The sequence below is a fragment of the Macrotis lagotis genome, chromosome 6 (assembly GCF_037893015.1).
Source record: "Macrotis lagotis isolate mMagLag1 chromosome 6, bilby.v1.9.chrom.fasta, whole genome shotgun sequence".
NCBI classification, from domain to species: Eukaryota; Metazoa; Chordata; class Mammalia; order Peramelemorphia; family Peramelidae; genus Macrotis; species Macrotis lagotis.
In genome coordinates this window covers 188,327,066-188,343,325 of record NC_133663.1, presented here as the reverse complement: position 1 = coordinate 188,343,325, position 16,260 = coordinate 188,327,066, and the positions used below count along the sequence as shown (strand labels likewise).

Below are 16,260 nucleotides of genomic sequence, written 5' to 3'. Positions count from 1 at the left end.
CCCCACCTTGGAAGTAAGCAATTTGATATTGTACATTCATGCAAATATGTGTACATTCATGCAAAGCACATTTCTTTATTAGACATGTTCTGAAAGAAAACAGAACAATTTAAAAAACCCAATAAAAATGAAGTTTTAAAAAAGTATTGCATTCAGAATCCATCAATTCTCTGAGGGTGGATAACATTTTTCATCATTAAGTCCCTTGGAGTTGTCTTGGATCATTGCATTGCTGAAAATATTTTAATCATTCACAGATGATTTCAGTACAGTATTACTGTTAATGTGTACAATTTTTTTTCTGGTTCTGCCCATTTCCCTTTGAATCAGTTCATGTAAGTCTTTCTAGATTTTTCTGAAACTATCCTGCTTGTTATTTCTTATAGTACAATATTATTCCATCACAATCATATTACCACAACTCATTTAGTCATTCCCCCAGTTACTCTCTAGAGGGGATTCTCATAAAGGTTGAACTCAATGAGATTCTATATTATAATTGTCCCAATTTGGGGGAAAATAGGAAGAGAGGAATTTTTTCAAGCAGTAAAGTCTTGGTGAATCCAGAGAGTTGTCTAGGGAAGAAGGGAAGGGGAGTAGAACTGGATGAATAGTTGAGGTCCTAGAAAGGTGATGGTACATGATGGAGTCATAAAAAATAATTTTAGAACTGGAGGAAGGACAAAGATAGGGAGAACAGAAGGGAGATCTGGAGAGTAGAACAGGCTTCATGGTTCAAAAGAGAAAAAGTAATTCCAAATGCAAAGTTTAGGGATGCAATCAAGTGAGGACTTGATTAAGGAAACTTAAGTAATTTTGATTTAAAATAGGTTATCCCTGGGATCCAGTCAGAAATGTCTTGAGGTTTGTTGGCTAATGGAGTTGAGAAAAATAACAGCAGTCTTGTACTGGGGTGGAAATAAGGGAGAACCTGCAAAAAGAAAGTATTATCAAATTAGTCATTCAATTTTCAGGATGGAATGGAGTATCTGGGAGAGAGATTTAAGTTATACTTTAAGCTTGTGCCAAGCTGTATTGAGTAACATGAGACTGAATGCCTCTAACTTCCCTAATTTGTATACAGTTTGTACCCCCAAGACTCCATTGTCCTTCCATAAAGTTTGCCTGTACATGTAGCAACTGACCAGGAATCCATATTCTGATTATCTCTTACATTATTATATAATCTCCTCAAGACCTAGAAGAAGGTTTTCACATATTAGGCACTCAATAAATATTTGTTGAATTAGTGTCCAAGAGTGATTTCTATGGTGAAGGTGTAACTTGAGAGAAGGGAAGGGATGGGAATTCCAGAAATACAGTCTTTGGAAGAGAAATTCCTCTGATCCCCTGGGTATTTATAGTAGAAAGTTACTAAGCAACAGTGAAAAGACACCAACAGTGCTTTGTCTTTGGGGCTACCTTGAGAGTTCCCCCTTTTTGTCTCACAGATATCTGCCTGAATTCCTTCATTTTCCCAGAAATTATCTCAAATTCAGGGGAGTCATTGTTCTCTTACTGTATCACACTCAACAATTGATGATGCAACTAATCTCTTATTTATTAAAAATATAAGAACAAAGACTTGTGAGAGCAGGGGAGGGGGAAAGTGATCATCTGAAGTGCAGCCAAGATCCAAGGTAACAACTTTTGAGTCCCTGGAGGGAACAGATTTGGAACTGTGGTGTTTCACCAATGCGATCCTTGTCATATTATTGTTACACAGCAAGTATTAAAAGATAGCGACAGATATTTAATGACAGTAGAGTTTATGAACAGCAAGAACTTAGAGAAATTTAGGCAAATTAGAGGTGAGATTAAGCTATTAAAGTTATGGAAGAATATGGAAGAAGAAGATCATTCCCCCCCCTTTTCCCATCTGCCATTTTTAACTAATTGAATGATTGATGTGGCAGAAGACTGTTTAATTGATGAGTGTAAGAGCATCATTATCAATTAAAAAAAATACATTGTTGAGCATATACAATACCCTGAGTATTAGGGAGTCAAACAAATACAGAGACTAATTTATAGTGGTTCTTTTTATGGTAACAAAGAGCTAAAAGTTAAGATATGCCTATCAGTTTGAGAATAGCTGAACAACTGATACTATAGTGATATAAAAGTATGCTATTATACTGTAAGAAATTATGAAGGAGTTACTATCAGAGAAAACTCAGAGATTTATTGAAGTCATGCATAAAGATGTGAATAGAGCCAGGAAGAACAAGTTATATGATAATAATAACATCATAATGACTTTAATAGCATTTAATTTAATAATAACTATAATAACAACTCTAAAACATTTAAGAATCTTGATTAGTACAGTGATCAGCCACGACTCCATGACTTTATTTTATTTTTTTAGGTTTTTGCAAGGCAAATGGGGTTAAGTGGCTTGCCCAAGGCCACACAGCTAGGTAATTATTAAGTGTCTGAGACCAGATTTGAACCCAGGTACTCCTGGCTCCAGGGCCAGTGCTTTATCCACTGCGCTACCTAGCTGCCCTGATAGTTGAAATTCTGGGAGGGTATGAGATCGCAAAATATTGCAAAAATTTGCAAAAAAATGAAAAATAACAAAAAACCTTTGTTGCACATTGGGAAGACATGAGGAGAGAGTTGGAATGGTTAGAAATAATGCTATTTACAAAACACTTCAAGGTCTGAAAAGGACCTATGTTTGTAAGTATACATACATACCTACATAGACACATAGATATATGTGTGTATATATATATATATATATATATATATATATATATATATTCTCCAATTATTTTACAGAGGAGGTAACTGAGGCACAAGTCAATTCAATAAACATTTAGCACTTGCTACGTGCAAAGCGTGACCTACACAATAGGGCTAGAAAGATAAAAGTGAAAAAGAAAACTCTTAAAAAAATGTAAATTCTTCTGGGAAAACTGAGGGGAAGAGTATGAATATGGGTGTGGGTTGTAGATGTGGAAAGAGTGGCTCTTTTTATAGAGGAGATTGTGACACCAGGGCTGAATGCAAAGGATGACAAGGATTCTAAACATCAGAATCAAAGAAGGGGACATATGGGGTAGCCCAAAGAATGGCTGGTAACCTGATTTAACTTAAGAAAAGTTAATAAAATCAGTCTGTAAAGGTTGGGGAAGAGAGGAGTGGCAGATTGGAGTATGTTTTGCCAGGTTAAAAGTTTATTCTAGAGGCACTGGAAAACCTTAAGCAAGAAACTCAGACCGTTGTTTTAGCAGTAACCAACAGGTTATCCTTATGAAATCAAGGCAACTGTGATTTAAGAACAATGAAAGACAGGTAGTGCGAGAAACTGAGGCAGCTAGGAAGAAATAGTATAAAAACTTCTAATGAAAAAAGGAAGAGAAACCTAGTTTGCATTATGACTCAGTAGAGTGACAAAATTAAAAAAAAAATTAAATCCTGAAATCTTATAGCAAGTCCCACAAAGCAATAACTAAATCAGGATTTTTTTTAATCAAAGCAAACATAAATGCTACTCAAATTATTATGGAATCATACTTTTACAGGATTTTTTTTTATACATGTGATGTTTTATCAATGGGGAACAATTGTTTGAAAACCTCCTTTTCTTGGCACAGTTCTTGTCTGTGTCTGACAGTCTTATAGAGTTACCTGGGGACCCCCAGAGGCTATAACTGTCTCATAGGTGTAAACTAGTGTTTATCACAGACAGAACTTGAATTCAAGGCTGCCTAAATACACGGCCATTTTAAAGATGAGGAAACTGAGGCAAACAGGGTCACAAACATCTAGTAAATGTCTAAGACCAAATTTGAACTCATGAAGATGAGTCTTCTTGACATCAGATTCAACAGTTCATTCACTAAGCCACCTTTATAGATGTAACTCATTTAATAATTATAGTTGTTTTCTCTGACACTTTAAAATTTTTGAAAAAATTTTGAAATGCTATTTCACAAGCCTGTAAGGTACAGTGCAAGCATCATACCCATTTTACAGATGAGGTACCTAAAGATTCAGTGAAATCAAATGACTTGTCCAACATCAAATAACTAGCACATGTTGGAGCACAATTGTAGCTCAATTGAACTTAGATTTCCTGACTCTACATCTAGTTCTCCATCTCCTATGGGCACAGTAAGAATATGTTATCCAATAATTAATGACAAAATCCATTTTTCTTCTCTTGTCCTTAAATTTGGGATAGTCACTTTTACAGACACCAGACAATATATCCCTTCTCATTAGCTGTCTTTTTTTAAACAGTCCCTACTCCCCCACCTCCTACCCTCAACTCCCAGGAAAGTTCTTTTCTTGAAAGACCCCCTCTATCCTATCAAGGATCTAATCAGGGCCACTGTAATACCAAACTTGAACCTGAGGTATGAAAGATCCTAACAGGATCCTAACCTACACAAGTTAATCCTATGTTTTGGACCAGAATATTGGGTACAAATGATCAAATGAAAACATGTCATCTTCATTAGGGGTAGTTCTAATGACTTCTTATTTACATAAATGGTTTAGATTGAGCAACCCTATTATGTCCATCTATTCTATACTGTCCCTTTCCACATTCTTTAGGTTACTTGAGTCTACTGCAGTATTAGAATTTGAGACTCTCTTTTAACATTCTACCTGGTATGTTTACTTTTATTTAAGATGAACTTTTCCCTACAAAGCCAAGAATTTGAATGAGTCTAACTATATCCAAATTCATACATACCTGTGTGTGTGTATGTATGTCATGTATTTGAATACATACACACCTTAGGGGGACTCAGAAGGAGTTGCAAAATTGGATCTGCAATTACAGATGAGTTTCTGAAAGAGAGGCAATAAATAGTTGTAGAAAGATCCAACTGCTTGTACCCTTCTTATGTTCAAAATACTTAGTTATTTTGTAAGTATATCATGTTTATGTTTGTGCTATATATATTTATTTTAACTTTTTAGTTTATTTCATATTTTATTTTTCCCAAATTATATATAAAAATAGATTTCAAAATTCATTTGTAAAACTTTGAGTTCTAAATTCTTTCCCTCCCTCCCTCCCCACCCTACTTTATTGAGAAGGCAAGCAATTGGATGTAGGATGTTTTATATACATACATACATACATACATACATACATACATATATATATATATATTTGTATAAGTATTTGTTGTCTCCCCTGTTTTAGAATATAAGCTTCTTAATCATGTGGATTGTTTAATTCTTTACTTATATCTGCAAAGTATAGCACTCATCTGGACCATAATAGTTGCAGCATAAAGGCTTACTGATTGAATAAACAAACTCATTTTTATGTCTCTGTATCTACTTGAGGGTGTGTGTGTGTGTGTGTGTGTGTGTGTGTGTTAGTGTTCTCACACATGGCCTCAAAGACTTCCCATGCAAATAATTTGGATGCCATTAAAGACAGCTTAACAAATCTTGGTATCATTTAAAGGTATAACTTGATAAATGTCATTGTTCCCTTACTGAGTGTCTTCAGGCACAAGTGAATTATCCCAGTGGATAGAAACTTCAGAGAATTCCTAATGCATTACCATTTGTCCAATGCTCTGGATAAATCAAATTTTAGGAGTCTAATATTTTACTGTCTTTAATAATCAGAATGGTGATATCACATATAAAATACCTACTAGTGGTCCCAAAGTGGTCATGAATAGTAAAAAGTTCCCAGATATACCCATGTGTCACTTTCATATTGTATACTACATTATTTCATACTCAGTCAGTTGATTTCCAGGAAATATAAATGAATCTGAAACTAAAAATGATGACTTCAGAAGCCATCTGCACATAGAGGAGTTTCACCCCCACCCATCCCAAATCACACCCTCTTTTGTTTAAAATCAGATGAATGCCTTAGTGTCAGTTATTGCCTGAAAGCCTCCTCCACGCTCCCATATTGCCACAGGACCTGTGCTCCCATTATAGATGTCTCACTGTCAGAATGAAAGTCAAAGGCAGGTCGTTCAAAAGCATTTTGTCTCCAAAGAGAGGGGAAAAAAAGAAATAAAAAGGAAAATTCTTCCTCCAAAATCCTACGCCTTCCTTTTGTTGAGAAAATAACATAAAATTATTCCTCTGATCACCCCCCCCCCTACCATTCATAGCAAGGTATTTAATGGAGTCATTAACTGCTATTAATCCACCAATACAAAGAAGGCTTAGCTCAGTAGTCAAGGCATCCTGTACTAGGAGACTGCAGGGAAGAGAGTGATGCTTGAGGAAGCACAGAGGGTGCTGGACTATGTTCGGTTTCACCCTCCCCATCTGGATACTGCAGGCTGCCAGCTGGTAAAGGGGCTTAGAGAGAGAATGGCAAGCACCATTCCACAGCAGTAGCTCTGGAATCCAGGCCCTTGAAGGGATGGGATCTGCCCCTGGTCCAGTGGCATCAATGCTGGCTGTTTGGAATATTCCAAGTTGAAATGGAAAACAGAAACCTGAATAAACAATGGACATTAAAGTCAAAGGAAAAAACACAGTTCTAAAACACTTGTGATGGAAAATATTGTCCACATTGTGAGAAAGAATTATGGAGCCTGAATGCAGAGAAAAGCATATAATTGTTTTTTCTTTCTCTCAGCTTTTCCTTTTTGTTCTGATTCTTCTTTCACAACATGGCTAATCTGGAAGTATATTTAACATGACTGTATATGCATAGCCTATCTCAGATTATTTACTTTTATGGGGAGGGATAGGGAAGGGAGGGAGGGAGGGAGAAAAATGTGGAATTAAAAATCTTACAAAAATGAATGTTGAAAACTACCTTTATGTGTAATTTAAAAAAAATAAAAACTTTTTTTTAAAAATGGAAACAAAACAAAAACATATGAGGACCTGGGGGACTGACAGCAAAAATTACATGCTGAATAGCAAGAGCAGATTTATTCAGTAATACAATTCTTATATTCTTCTTTGTTTGTCAAGACATCATTTTCTGGGACTATAACTAGCTGATCTGAGACAGGTGTATGGTCTAATAAACAGGTCAGCAATAACAAAGAACATTAGGGTTAGTGATAGAAAATTGTGCATTCAACTCCTGCCTCAACCACTTTATACAATCTGCAAATTAAAGTCTGAGCATTTCTCACCTCACTGAGTCAGAGAGTTTGTTCCTCTCGGATTTTCCCCACTCCAGCTGCTCTGGCAGCATCACCACTTACCCAGAAACCATGAATGAATTTCATTGAGCAGAATATTTGTTCTGGAGGCAGGAGAATTTCAGATCAAATCAGATCTGTGTGTCTTAACTTTGTTTGCCTCAGTTTCCTCATCTGATAAATGAGCTGGAGATGGAAATGGCAAACTACTACTTCTTTGCCAAGAAAATTCCAAATGGGATCACAGAGAGTCAGAAACAACAGAAATGACCCAACAATAATAAAGCTTCCTCCTGGTCTAGTGCCTTGTCATCAACGGTCTTTCAGAGATGGCAAACTGAATGACCTATAAACATTTCAATGTCAAAATGTCCATAGAAAAAAACATTTTCTTCTTTTCAAAACACTCCCTTCTTTTCAACTTTCTTAATACTTTCAAAGGTACTTCCAAAATATTAGCCACCCATGCTTGCAGATTTGGTACTCTTCTCAATTTGCCTCCTTCCCCTACTGACTCCCCTCTGAGATTATCTACCACTCTAATCAATATATATGGCATTTGTACATAGCTATTACCATGTGAACTTCTACTCAATTGTAAGCTTCCTGAGGGTAAGGCTAATGTGGCACAATCCTCTTGTTTCTACTTTACTAAGAGGCAAGTAGAAGTTAGTAGATAAGGAAATATCATAATATTCTTCCATCTCAACTCTCCCTGCTTGAATATAAACACAGTGAAATGAGGTCTTGATTTTAGTATTCTTTCCTCCCTTTAATGGATGTGACAAGCCCTAGAATGGTCTATAGAAAGACCATTCGTCTTTTCTTTTATTATTTGTTCTCTGACAAAGAGCAATGCTTGTCAGTTGGCATTTTCTTGCGAGATGAATGCCTCATCCCAAAGACTGGCACATAGGGATTACTTGATATATGCTTAATAACTAGTGAACTCTTTAAAGATTGTTTTATATGTCAACAGCTTAAGTTCTATTCCATGGCCTCACCCTGGACCTCTAAGTCTTTCCACTAGCTGGAAAATGTCTATTCTTCATCTTTAAAATGAAGGGGCAAGGGTTACACAAGCAGCATCTGAGGTCTCTTCTATATTTGAATCTATTTTCCTATGATATCATATGATTATTACAAGACAGTAACCTGGGTTTTGAAATTAGAAAGAAAAAAAATGAAACCTTCCTTGCCCTTAAGGAGCTTGTGGTCAGGAGTTGGGATGTAGGCAATAATACTACTAATTAAAATTATAACAAACAAACAAACATTTATTTATTTAGCTGGCAGCTAAGCACCAGGATATAGCTCAGGAACTGGACTCAGAAAAACTTATTTTCATGAGTTCAGATCTTACCTTAGTCACTTACTTGATGTGGTGGGACCTCTAAGCAAGTCACTTTACCTTGTTTACCTCAGTTTTCTCATCTGTAAGATGAGCTGGAGAAGGCAAAATAATCCAGTATCTTTGTCAAAACAAAATGGGGTCTTGAGTCAGATACAACTGAAAAACAAGTCAGTAGTTTTAAGGTTTTCAAAGTGATTTAACTTTATTACTTCATTTGTTTCTTGCAACAGCCCTGTGAAATAGGGCTATTATCACACATTTTATAGAGAAAGAAACTGAGGATGACAAAGGATAATGATATGTCACAGCTTTAAGTGTTTCAAGGCAGGGTACAACCTTCTGCCTTCCTGTCTCCAACCTGGACATTCTAGTCACCTTGACATTGGATTGACATGACATATTTGTCATCCTATTGCAAATGAAAGTGATTTATTTCTTATAGTCCCATGGGATAGAAATAGAATCGATGATTAGAATCACAAAATCGCAATGCTCTTCTAATAGTTTCTAACTTATCTTAGTCATATAGTTTTTTAATGTATTATCTCTCCCATTAGACTGTGAGTCCCTTGAGAGCAGTCTTTGTTTTTTCTTTATATTCCTGTGCTGCTTAGCACATAGTAGGTATTTAATAAATGTTTATTGACTGGCTTCAGTATTTATTAAACACTTATAGGGTTAGCCATCATCCTAGGTATTGTGTCTTCTTTCCATTGACAATTCTTCCCTTCTCTAAGTTATTTCCTTAAGATATGTTATCCAAAATAGTAAATTATTCTCTTAAAATAGGGTACAATACCTGTAATGTGATCAATGTAATATTCAATGATAGTATTAATCTTCCTTGGTTTGAATACTATATAGTAATAAATAATGCCATCTAGTAATACATTGGTTTTTAAAAAGTGAACTGTCAGAATGTTTGCTCATATTGAATACTTAGTCAGTTATAAAACCCAGTTCTTTTTCATATGCCTTCTCCCAAGTCTAACAGCACCATATTTATAAAATTTATTTTTTGGATTTTATATCTACTCTTGTGAAAAGTTTTGTTGTAAGGCTTAGCCCATCATTCCCATATATCAATATCCTTTTTAAAAGCCTGATTCTTTCAGTACATTAGCTATTTCTCCCAACTTTGTGCTATCCATTAGTTTAATAAGTTTTCATTTTAATTATCTATGTCTTTGTCCAAATTGTTGACAAAGATATGAAATGGTCTAAAACTTTTCAGTATATTCCTCAAGATCTCCTACCACATTAATCATGTATAAGAATATACATGTTTATATGAGATGAAGAATCATTTAATTTAATGTCTTTTTCTTCTAAAAGGAAAGAAGTTCCAATTCAGTCTTATTAATTCACAAAAGAGATTCAAAACTAAAAGAAACCATACACTTTCATCCTAGAAGGGAGTTAAGTTATTTTTCTTTCCTTTTTAATTTTTTCCTTATATAAAAGTTAAATTTTCTTTCTTTAATGGCCTGCTAGAGGTCTGATCTATAAAAGAGTCTTAAAGATTAAATAATGTCTGCCTATTTTAGCATTCTACTAGGACCTCTGTGCCTCCCTCTGGTTGTAATCAAGAGCAAAAGGTCATGGTTACCAAAAGTTTTCAATGTCTTTGTTTTATGGGCTTAGTGAGGTAAATGAATAAAAGGAATTCACTGGACCAGTTTCAGTGATCTGAGTTGAGTGAATCTTAACTGTAACTGAGGCCAGCTTTCTTGGTCCTGTTCTGATGTTTACCACTAGCAAAACCATTCCTAGTAAATGGGGATCATGTTGTTTCTTGAGCTTTTTCTCCACCTCAATATGCCCCTCCCTCTCTGACTTTTTTTCCCTGCCTCTCTCCCTCAATGCCTCTGCCGTTCTTTCCCTTGTTCTCATCTCAGTCTTATGCTTCTGTTCTCCCTGTCTCTCTCTGTCCCAGTACCCAAGAAAAAAATTAAATATTGGCATTCATCTTGCAAGAAAATGCTGATTGACAAACAATTGACAGATAACTAACAATAGATGAGAAGATAAAGGATAACATTCCTTACATAACCCTAGTATAGACCATTCTGGAGCCTATAATATCCAATAAAGCTGAGAAAGCATACTTAAAATCAACATTTCTTTATTTTCATCATTATGCTACTTCCTTCTCTACTAACTTCCATCTTCCTCTTAGGAAAGGTTAAAGCAGAAACAAGAGGATTTCAAAAATGATAAACATGTTCTGAGAGCCATCATCCCCACAGAATCCATAAGCATGTGTTTCCTTTTCTTTCCTTCCTGAAAGGCATGTCTAGGTGTTCACACAGTTCTCCTTGCATCTTTGATTGTTTTGCCAGGCCCTGGAAAGCTGCCCAAGAGTTTTGAACCCTGGAGATCAACTCTAGTTGAGACAGTCCCTCCGGCAATACACTTGTCCTCTACTGCAGATATTTCTGACTAATGGTGTTTAGTTCTGGCCTTCTGTGCAGACAGCTGTTGATGTGTTCTTTTGGGGGGGGTTGAAAGTGCCTCCTGCCAAATAATTTATATCCCAATGGCCCTGCCATCAGAGGGCCTGAAATTCTTGCTCTACTCCTTTGAGTTAAGGTATTTAGATGATCATAATTAAAAAAGTTAGATAATGATATTTTCCCATCAGCATAGGTATTAGAAAATTGAAAACTAAGTTATATTGAAATTCAGGCATTATTCTGGAAAGTTCATCAGTCTCTGACATCTTAGCTCTTTTTAGTTTATCAGAATGGCTAATGATGTATCTAGCAACTAATATGAGAGTAGATTATAGGAGGGATACGTTTTGAAAAGAGAAAACAATTCCTATAAGTAATCCTGGTTTAGATGACAAAGTAGAGTGATAGATACTTAGGAAGACGTGCTTAATGAAAGGATGAGGGCAACATGACAAAGATAAAATGCCTATTTGGCCATTGTTGCCCAAGTCTGTCTCTTAGGTATGTTAATCCATCAACAAACATTTTAGGCACCTACCATATGACAAGCATTTTGTTAGGTTCAGAGTAGCAAAAAAGAAAAAAAGAAAGGGAGAGAAGAGGGAGGGAAGGTGAAAAGAAAGGAGGAAGATCCTGCTTTTAAGGAGTTTACATGCTATTAAAGTATGAAACAGATATGTGTCAATCAGTCAACAAACATTTATTAAGTGGCTATAATGTGTGAAAGACTGTTAAGTTTGAAGGATACAAGAGTATAGAATACATACATACATATATATATATATATATATATATATATATATAATACAACATAGGGGAGGGCAGTATTGTCTAGAGAATCTAGAAAACTTCCTATTCTATTTCTCTTTATCTTTCTGTCTCCTTCAACTCCTTTCCCCCCCCAATCTTTTAGCATCTGCTTCCCATCTGCCCCTTTATATGACCCTCTCTTCTGTTGAATATGTGACATAGGTGGCAGTCCTTCTGTTCATCCCCTCCTCTGTTTTCCATCCTCCCATGAAAGGCTCAGGGTTTCATCTTTCCTCTTTGTCTCATACCTCTTAATTTTTCTCCCCATCTGTTTCCATTTTTGTTCATTTCAAACTTAGTTTTGTTCCTTTCTCTAAAGAACTCTAGGGTTATTCTGTGCATTTTGTACCAGTGACTCTAAACAAAGGGTGTTGAACCCAGATTGTTTCCTTCTTTGTATCTAAATTTTTTAAAGGCTTCTTGCTTAGTTGATTACTTTTTTTCAGAGTGGAAAAAAACAAAGTTTTCAATCCACTGGATATAAACAGGGTCCTGATTTTAAATACTGACTTGCCAGCACCATGATGCAAACTGATAGATGCTTTCCCTGTTTGGAAAAACAAAACAAAACAAAAAACCTCAGAATAATGAATAGATGAAGGAAAGGACGGGTCAGCACTAAGATGGGCATGTAAAGGTTTTCCTTTTATGTTCCATATAGCTGAATGTATAATTATTAGATGATAGTGCATAGTTTGATTTTAGATTAAGTAAAACTAACTCATCCCTTTCTTTTTTTTTTCTTGTTTGTGTATGTCTGTCTGGCTTTGTCTCTCTATGAATGTGTATACATGTTTGGATCCTGTGTGTCTTAGGATGAAATCTTGACTGTAATCAGGAGAGTCGATGATAACTGGGCAGAAGGAATGCTGGGAGATAAGATTGGAATTTTCCCTCTCCTCTACGTGGAGGTAAGGTCATGCCTCTGAGCAGGGCTTCCTCTTTTGCTAGTATTGTTTGTCTAACTAGAAATAGGGGCAACTTGACCTTGATGTTCCATTTCCTAAGAGAGAAACAGGTTATTTGGAAATAACATAAAGTATGATAACTGCTGCACATGGATTTGGTCCAAGGCTTCTTGGTAATCCTGGGGATGTCCCCTTTGCCAGCTTAGATTGAATTTGGAAAGGCTCTGGCTACAAATCATCTCCTGACATGCAGAAAATGAGGACAGAATACTCAGGTTGATTGTGCATAATTCTCTCCAGTGAAGTTCTGTTGATTCAATTGTATTTGTGCCCTTTTTTCCCCCAAGATTCTCACTGATGCTGCCATACTTCTTCAGGTCAGGGAGAACAGTCTTGACTGAATTTTTTTTAATGTAGAAGTACTACTTTCCACTGATTCTTCAAACAGATCTGAATCTCTTGTTGCTTAGCTCAAAGGGAATATTTCCTGCTCTGCCTGTAAATCTTACCCAGTTCTCTGGATTTGGGGGATCCCCGGGAGAATCTGAGGTTTATGAAAGTGATTAGCAGATTGGCAGTTACTAAGTTGACCTCTCATATAATTTCCTGTCTGTTCCATGGGAATGTGCCTCAAATCTCCAGCTTCCTAGTGGATAAATTGGTTGTGTTGCTGAATGGGAAATAGGTTGGAAGTTGTGGCATTTTCTATAAATAACTCCAGTTCAGGTTTTGTTTATAAAAGAAAAACTATTCCTTTGCTTTGAATTTAGACCCTTCCTGTTTCAGTGATTCCCTCTCTCCTTTTTTTAATCTTGTAGTCAAATGAGGGAATATTGTATTACCCCACATTGTCTCTCACATATAAGCCCTTATTCTGTTTCAGTTATCCCTACTATCAGAGTTATTTAAAGATGTCCACAGGTATATGGATCTGTTTACTTACTTTTTTGTTCCAGGAATAACCCTATTCCATACTCCTATGTGTATATATATATATATATATATATATATATATATATATATATGTACTGCTTATCTTTCTTTTCAGCATTAAGTTACTGGTTTTTTTTATCTAGCAAACTTATGGCTTGCAAAATGCCTGTGTATGTTATCTCATTTGGGCCTCAAATGAAAGGCAGTTGCATTTTTACAAATGAGGAAACTGAGACAGACAGGAGTCTGAACTCACAAATGGAGTAAGTGTCTGAGGCAGGATTTGAACTTTAGTCTTCCTGACTCCATATCTACTGTATAATTGATCCAGTACTGGTCATTCTTAAAGTTTTTGAGGAGGAGACCTTACAAAGCAGGCATGAAGAGTTTGTTTTCTCAGGCTTCACATCTCAGCTGTATCCTTCCTCTCTCCATTAAAGAGAACTCTGGAACTCTGTTCCTCTGATTCCTTAGTTCCCCCAAGAATGGCACCTTAGAGTCCTAACCCTGCTGCTTCAGGAGCTTGGCTCATTTTTGTTTGTCTGCTGATCTGAAAGCAGTGACCCAGCAGTTAGAAAGTCTGGGTTCTTCACAAACATATTGTGAACATTTTACCACATCCTTTCAATGTTAAGGTTTCTCCATTTGCATGACGAGAAGAAGCTTTTTATGACTTTCCCTTCTGTATCATTTCATGCTGACAATTATTTTAGGTTGGTTTCATTACTCAGACCATAGTGAGGACTTAAATTTTAAGTCGGTATTTCTGTGGTACTTCCTTTACTCCACATACTAATCTGGAATGTTGTACAGAGGCTTCTTCTATAAAGGTATGGGTGAGACTCAATGATCCCTAAAGCCTTTTTCAGTCCTGAAACTCAGAAGGAATCCAGCTTCAAATAGTTTTTCTCTTTGTTAGAAACATCAGGGGAAGCCTTCTTTGGATAGTTTGTTTTTATTGTTTGTTCTTGTTTTTTGTGGGTTTTAAAAAAAATACAGCTTCTCATCTAACATCCCATGAATTCATTCACAAGATCTTTCTACTATGTCAATCACCAAGCTGAATAAGTTTTCGTTTCACCCTGTCTACCAGCATTTCCTCAGTGTGATAGAAAAGGCACATTCAAGTTCCACCAGAGTTCCCTTTGTCTTTAGGAGCAGCTGATCAGTTCAATTTAGAATCATTCTATAGAAGCACCTAGCTGGTTTTCTGTCTTTTCCTTCAATTTTAGTTTCCATTCATTTTCTTGGGTCCTTACTTCCACATTGTATTGCAAGGGTCTTTGAATTCTTACATTGGTTTGTGGTAAAGTAATGTGCCTTGTAAGTAGCCTTCTATGTGGACCAAGATTTTGTGTAGGAAATGGGATGGCTACTTGATCAGCATATGGTGCTACACTGCCATATACCTCTATTTACAGGTACTTTTGAAAACAAAAGGGCTAAAATATAATTTAGTGATCAGTTTTAAAGAATATATTAATATTAATATAGCATATTGATTAAATTAATATATTGATCAATAATATAAATACATGAATGGATGAACAGATGAATGTATATATTTGGGTATATATATGACATGGTATGTATATGTATATATGTGTGATTATACATGTCATCATTGATGTTATGATTCTTTTTATCACCATTATCTTTTCACCAGTGTAAAAATGGAACTTCCATGTAATGAGAATAAAATATTATATATAAAACATAATGTATTATAATATATTGCTCCATTTTAATTAATTTATTAGCATATTGATCAATAATATATAGCAACATACATATGTGTGTACATCAATACACATGTTTGTGTATAGTTTATCTATATACATGTTTTATCATGTATAAATATATACATGTTATATAGTTATAACTTTATATGCAGTATATCTACATATATGTCTATGTTTCTCTATTAATTGATTGACTCCCCTCTCTGAGGTGATTAAGGCACTGTGCAAAATGCAATGCATTATTTCTTTGTTGCTTAATGCACTGAAATTAAAATGTAAATGGAAATTTCCCTTCCTAAGAAGAGGGTTGGATGACTTCTGGTGATAGGATTATTATCAGCCAAAATGTTTTGCAAACCCTATCTCACTGAACCTTACAAAAAGTCTTTGAGGTATGGATTGTAGGTATCCATTCTCATTTTAAAAATAAGAAAATTTAAACCTCTTCCTCAAAAAAAAATTTTACTTGGTCATGGACATGATCACTCAGTTATGAAATATTAAAGATGAAATTTGGATCCACCACAAAATGAAGCAACAACATGATGATTGCAAATAAAGATCTGTATTGTCTGTCCCTTCACTGGGTACATATAGCACCTAAATTGCATGTAAGAGAGTCTCCATAAGAGAGATACAGTGACTCTTCTGTGAAGCATCTTCTTTCAGGGTCATGGGAGAAAAGTAATTTTCCAGAAACAGGAATATTGTATAGGCTGCTTGCTTTGGGTCTCATTTCCAAAAGATTGTCTTGTACTTGAAGATGTATACAGTGTTGACATGACTTGAAACTCCTTAAGCAGAATTTCTTATAGAGATCGGACTGACTAGGAAAAATAGCCAAGCCTAATATCAGATCAATCTTTGCTTTAAATTTGAATGTTTATAGTATCTTCCTCCTTTAAATCCCCCCCAAAGCTTTTCTTGGTATTTTCATATCCC

At 35.5% G+C, this 16,260-nt stretch overlaps 1 protein-coding gene across 4 annotated transcripts in view; it reads left to right on the top strand.

Annotated features, from left to right (window-relative positions):
* The window catches only part of SH3RF3 (SH3 domain containing ring finger 3), a 572,589-nt gene that overhangs the window by 322,736 nt on the left and 233,593 nt on the right, over window positions 1-16,260 (top strand). For all 4 annotated transcript variants that reach the window (XM_074192142.1, XM_074192143.1, XM_074192144.1 and 1 more), the window contains one exon: window positions 12,551-12,646. In XM_074192142.1, coding sequence (XP_074048243.1) covers window positions 12,551-12,646 — 96 coding nt within the window. The remainder of the gene's footprint in view (window positions 1-12,550; window positions 12,647-16,260) is intronic.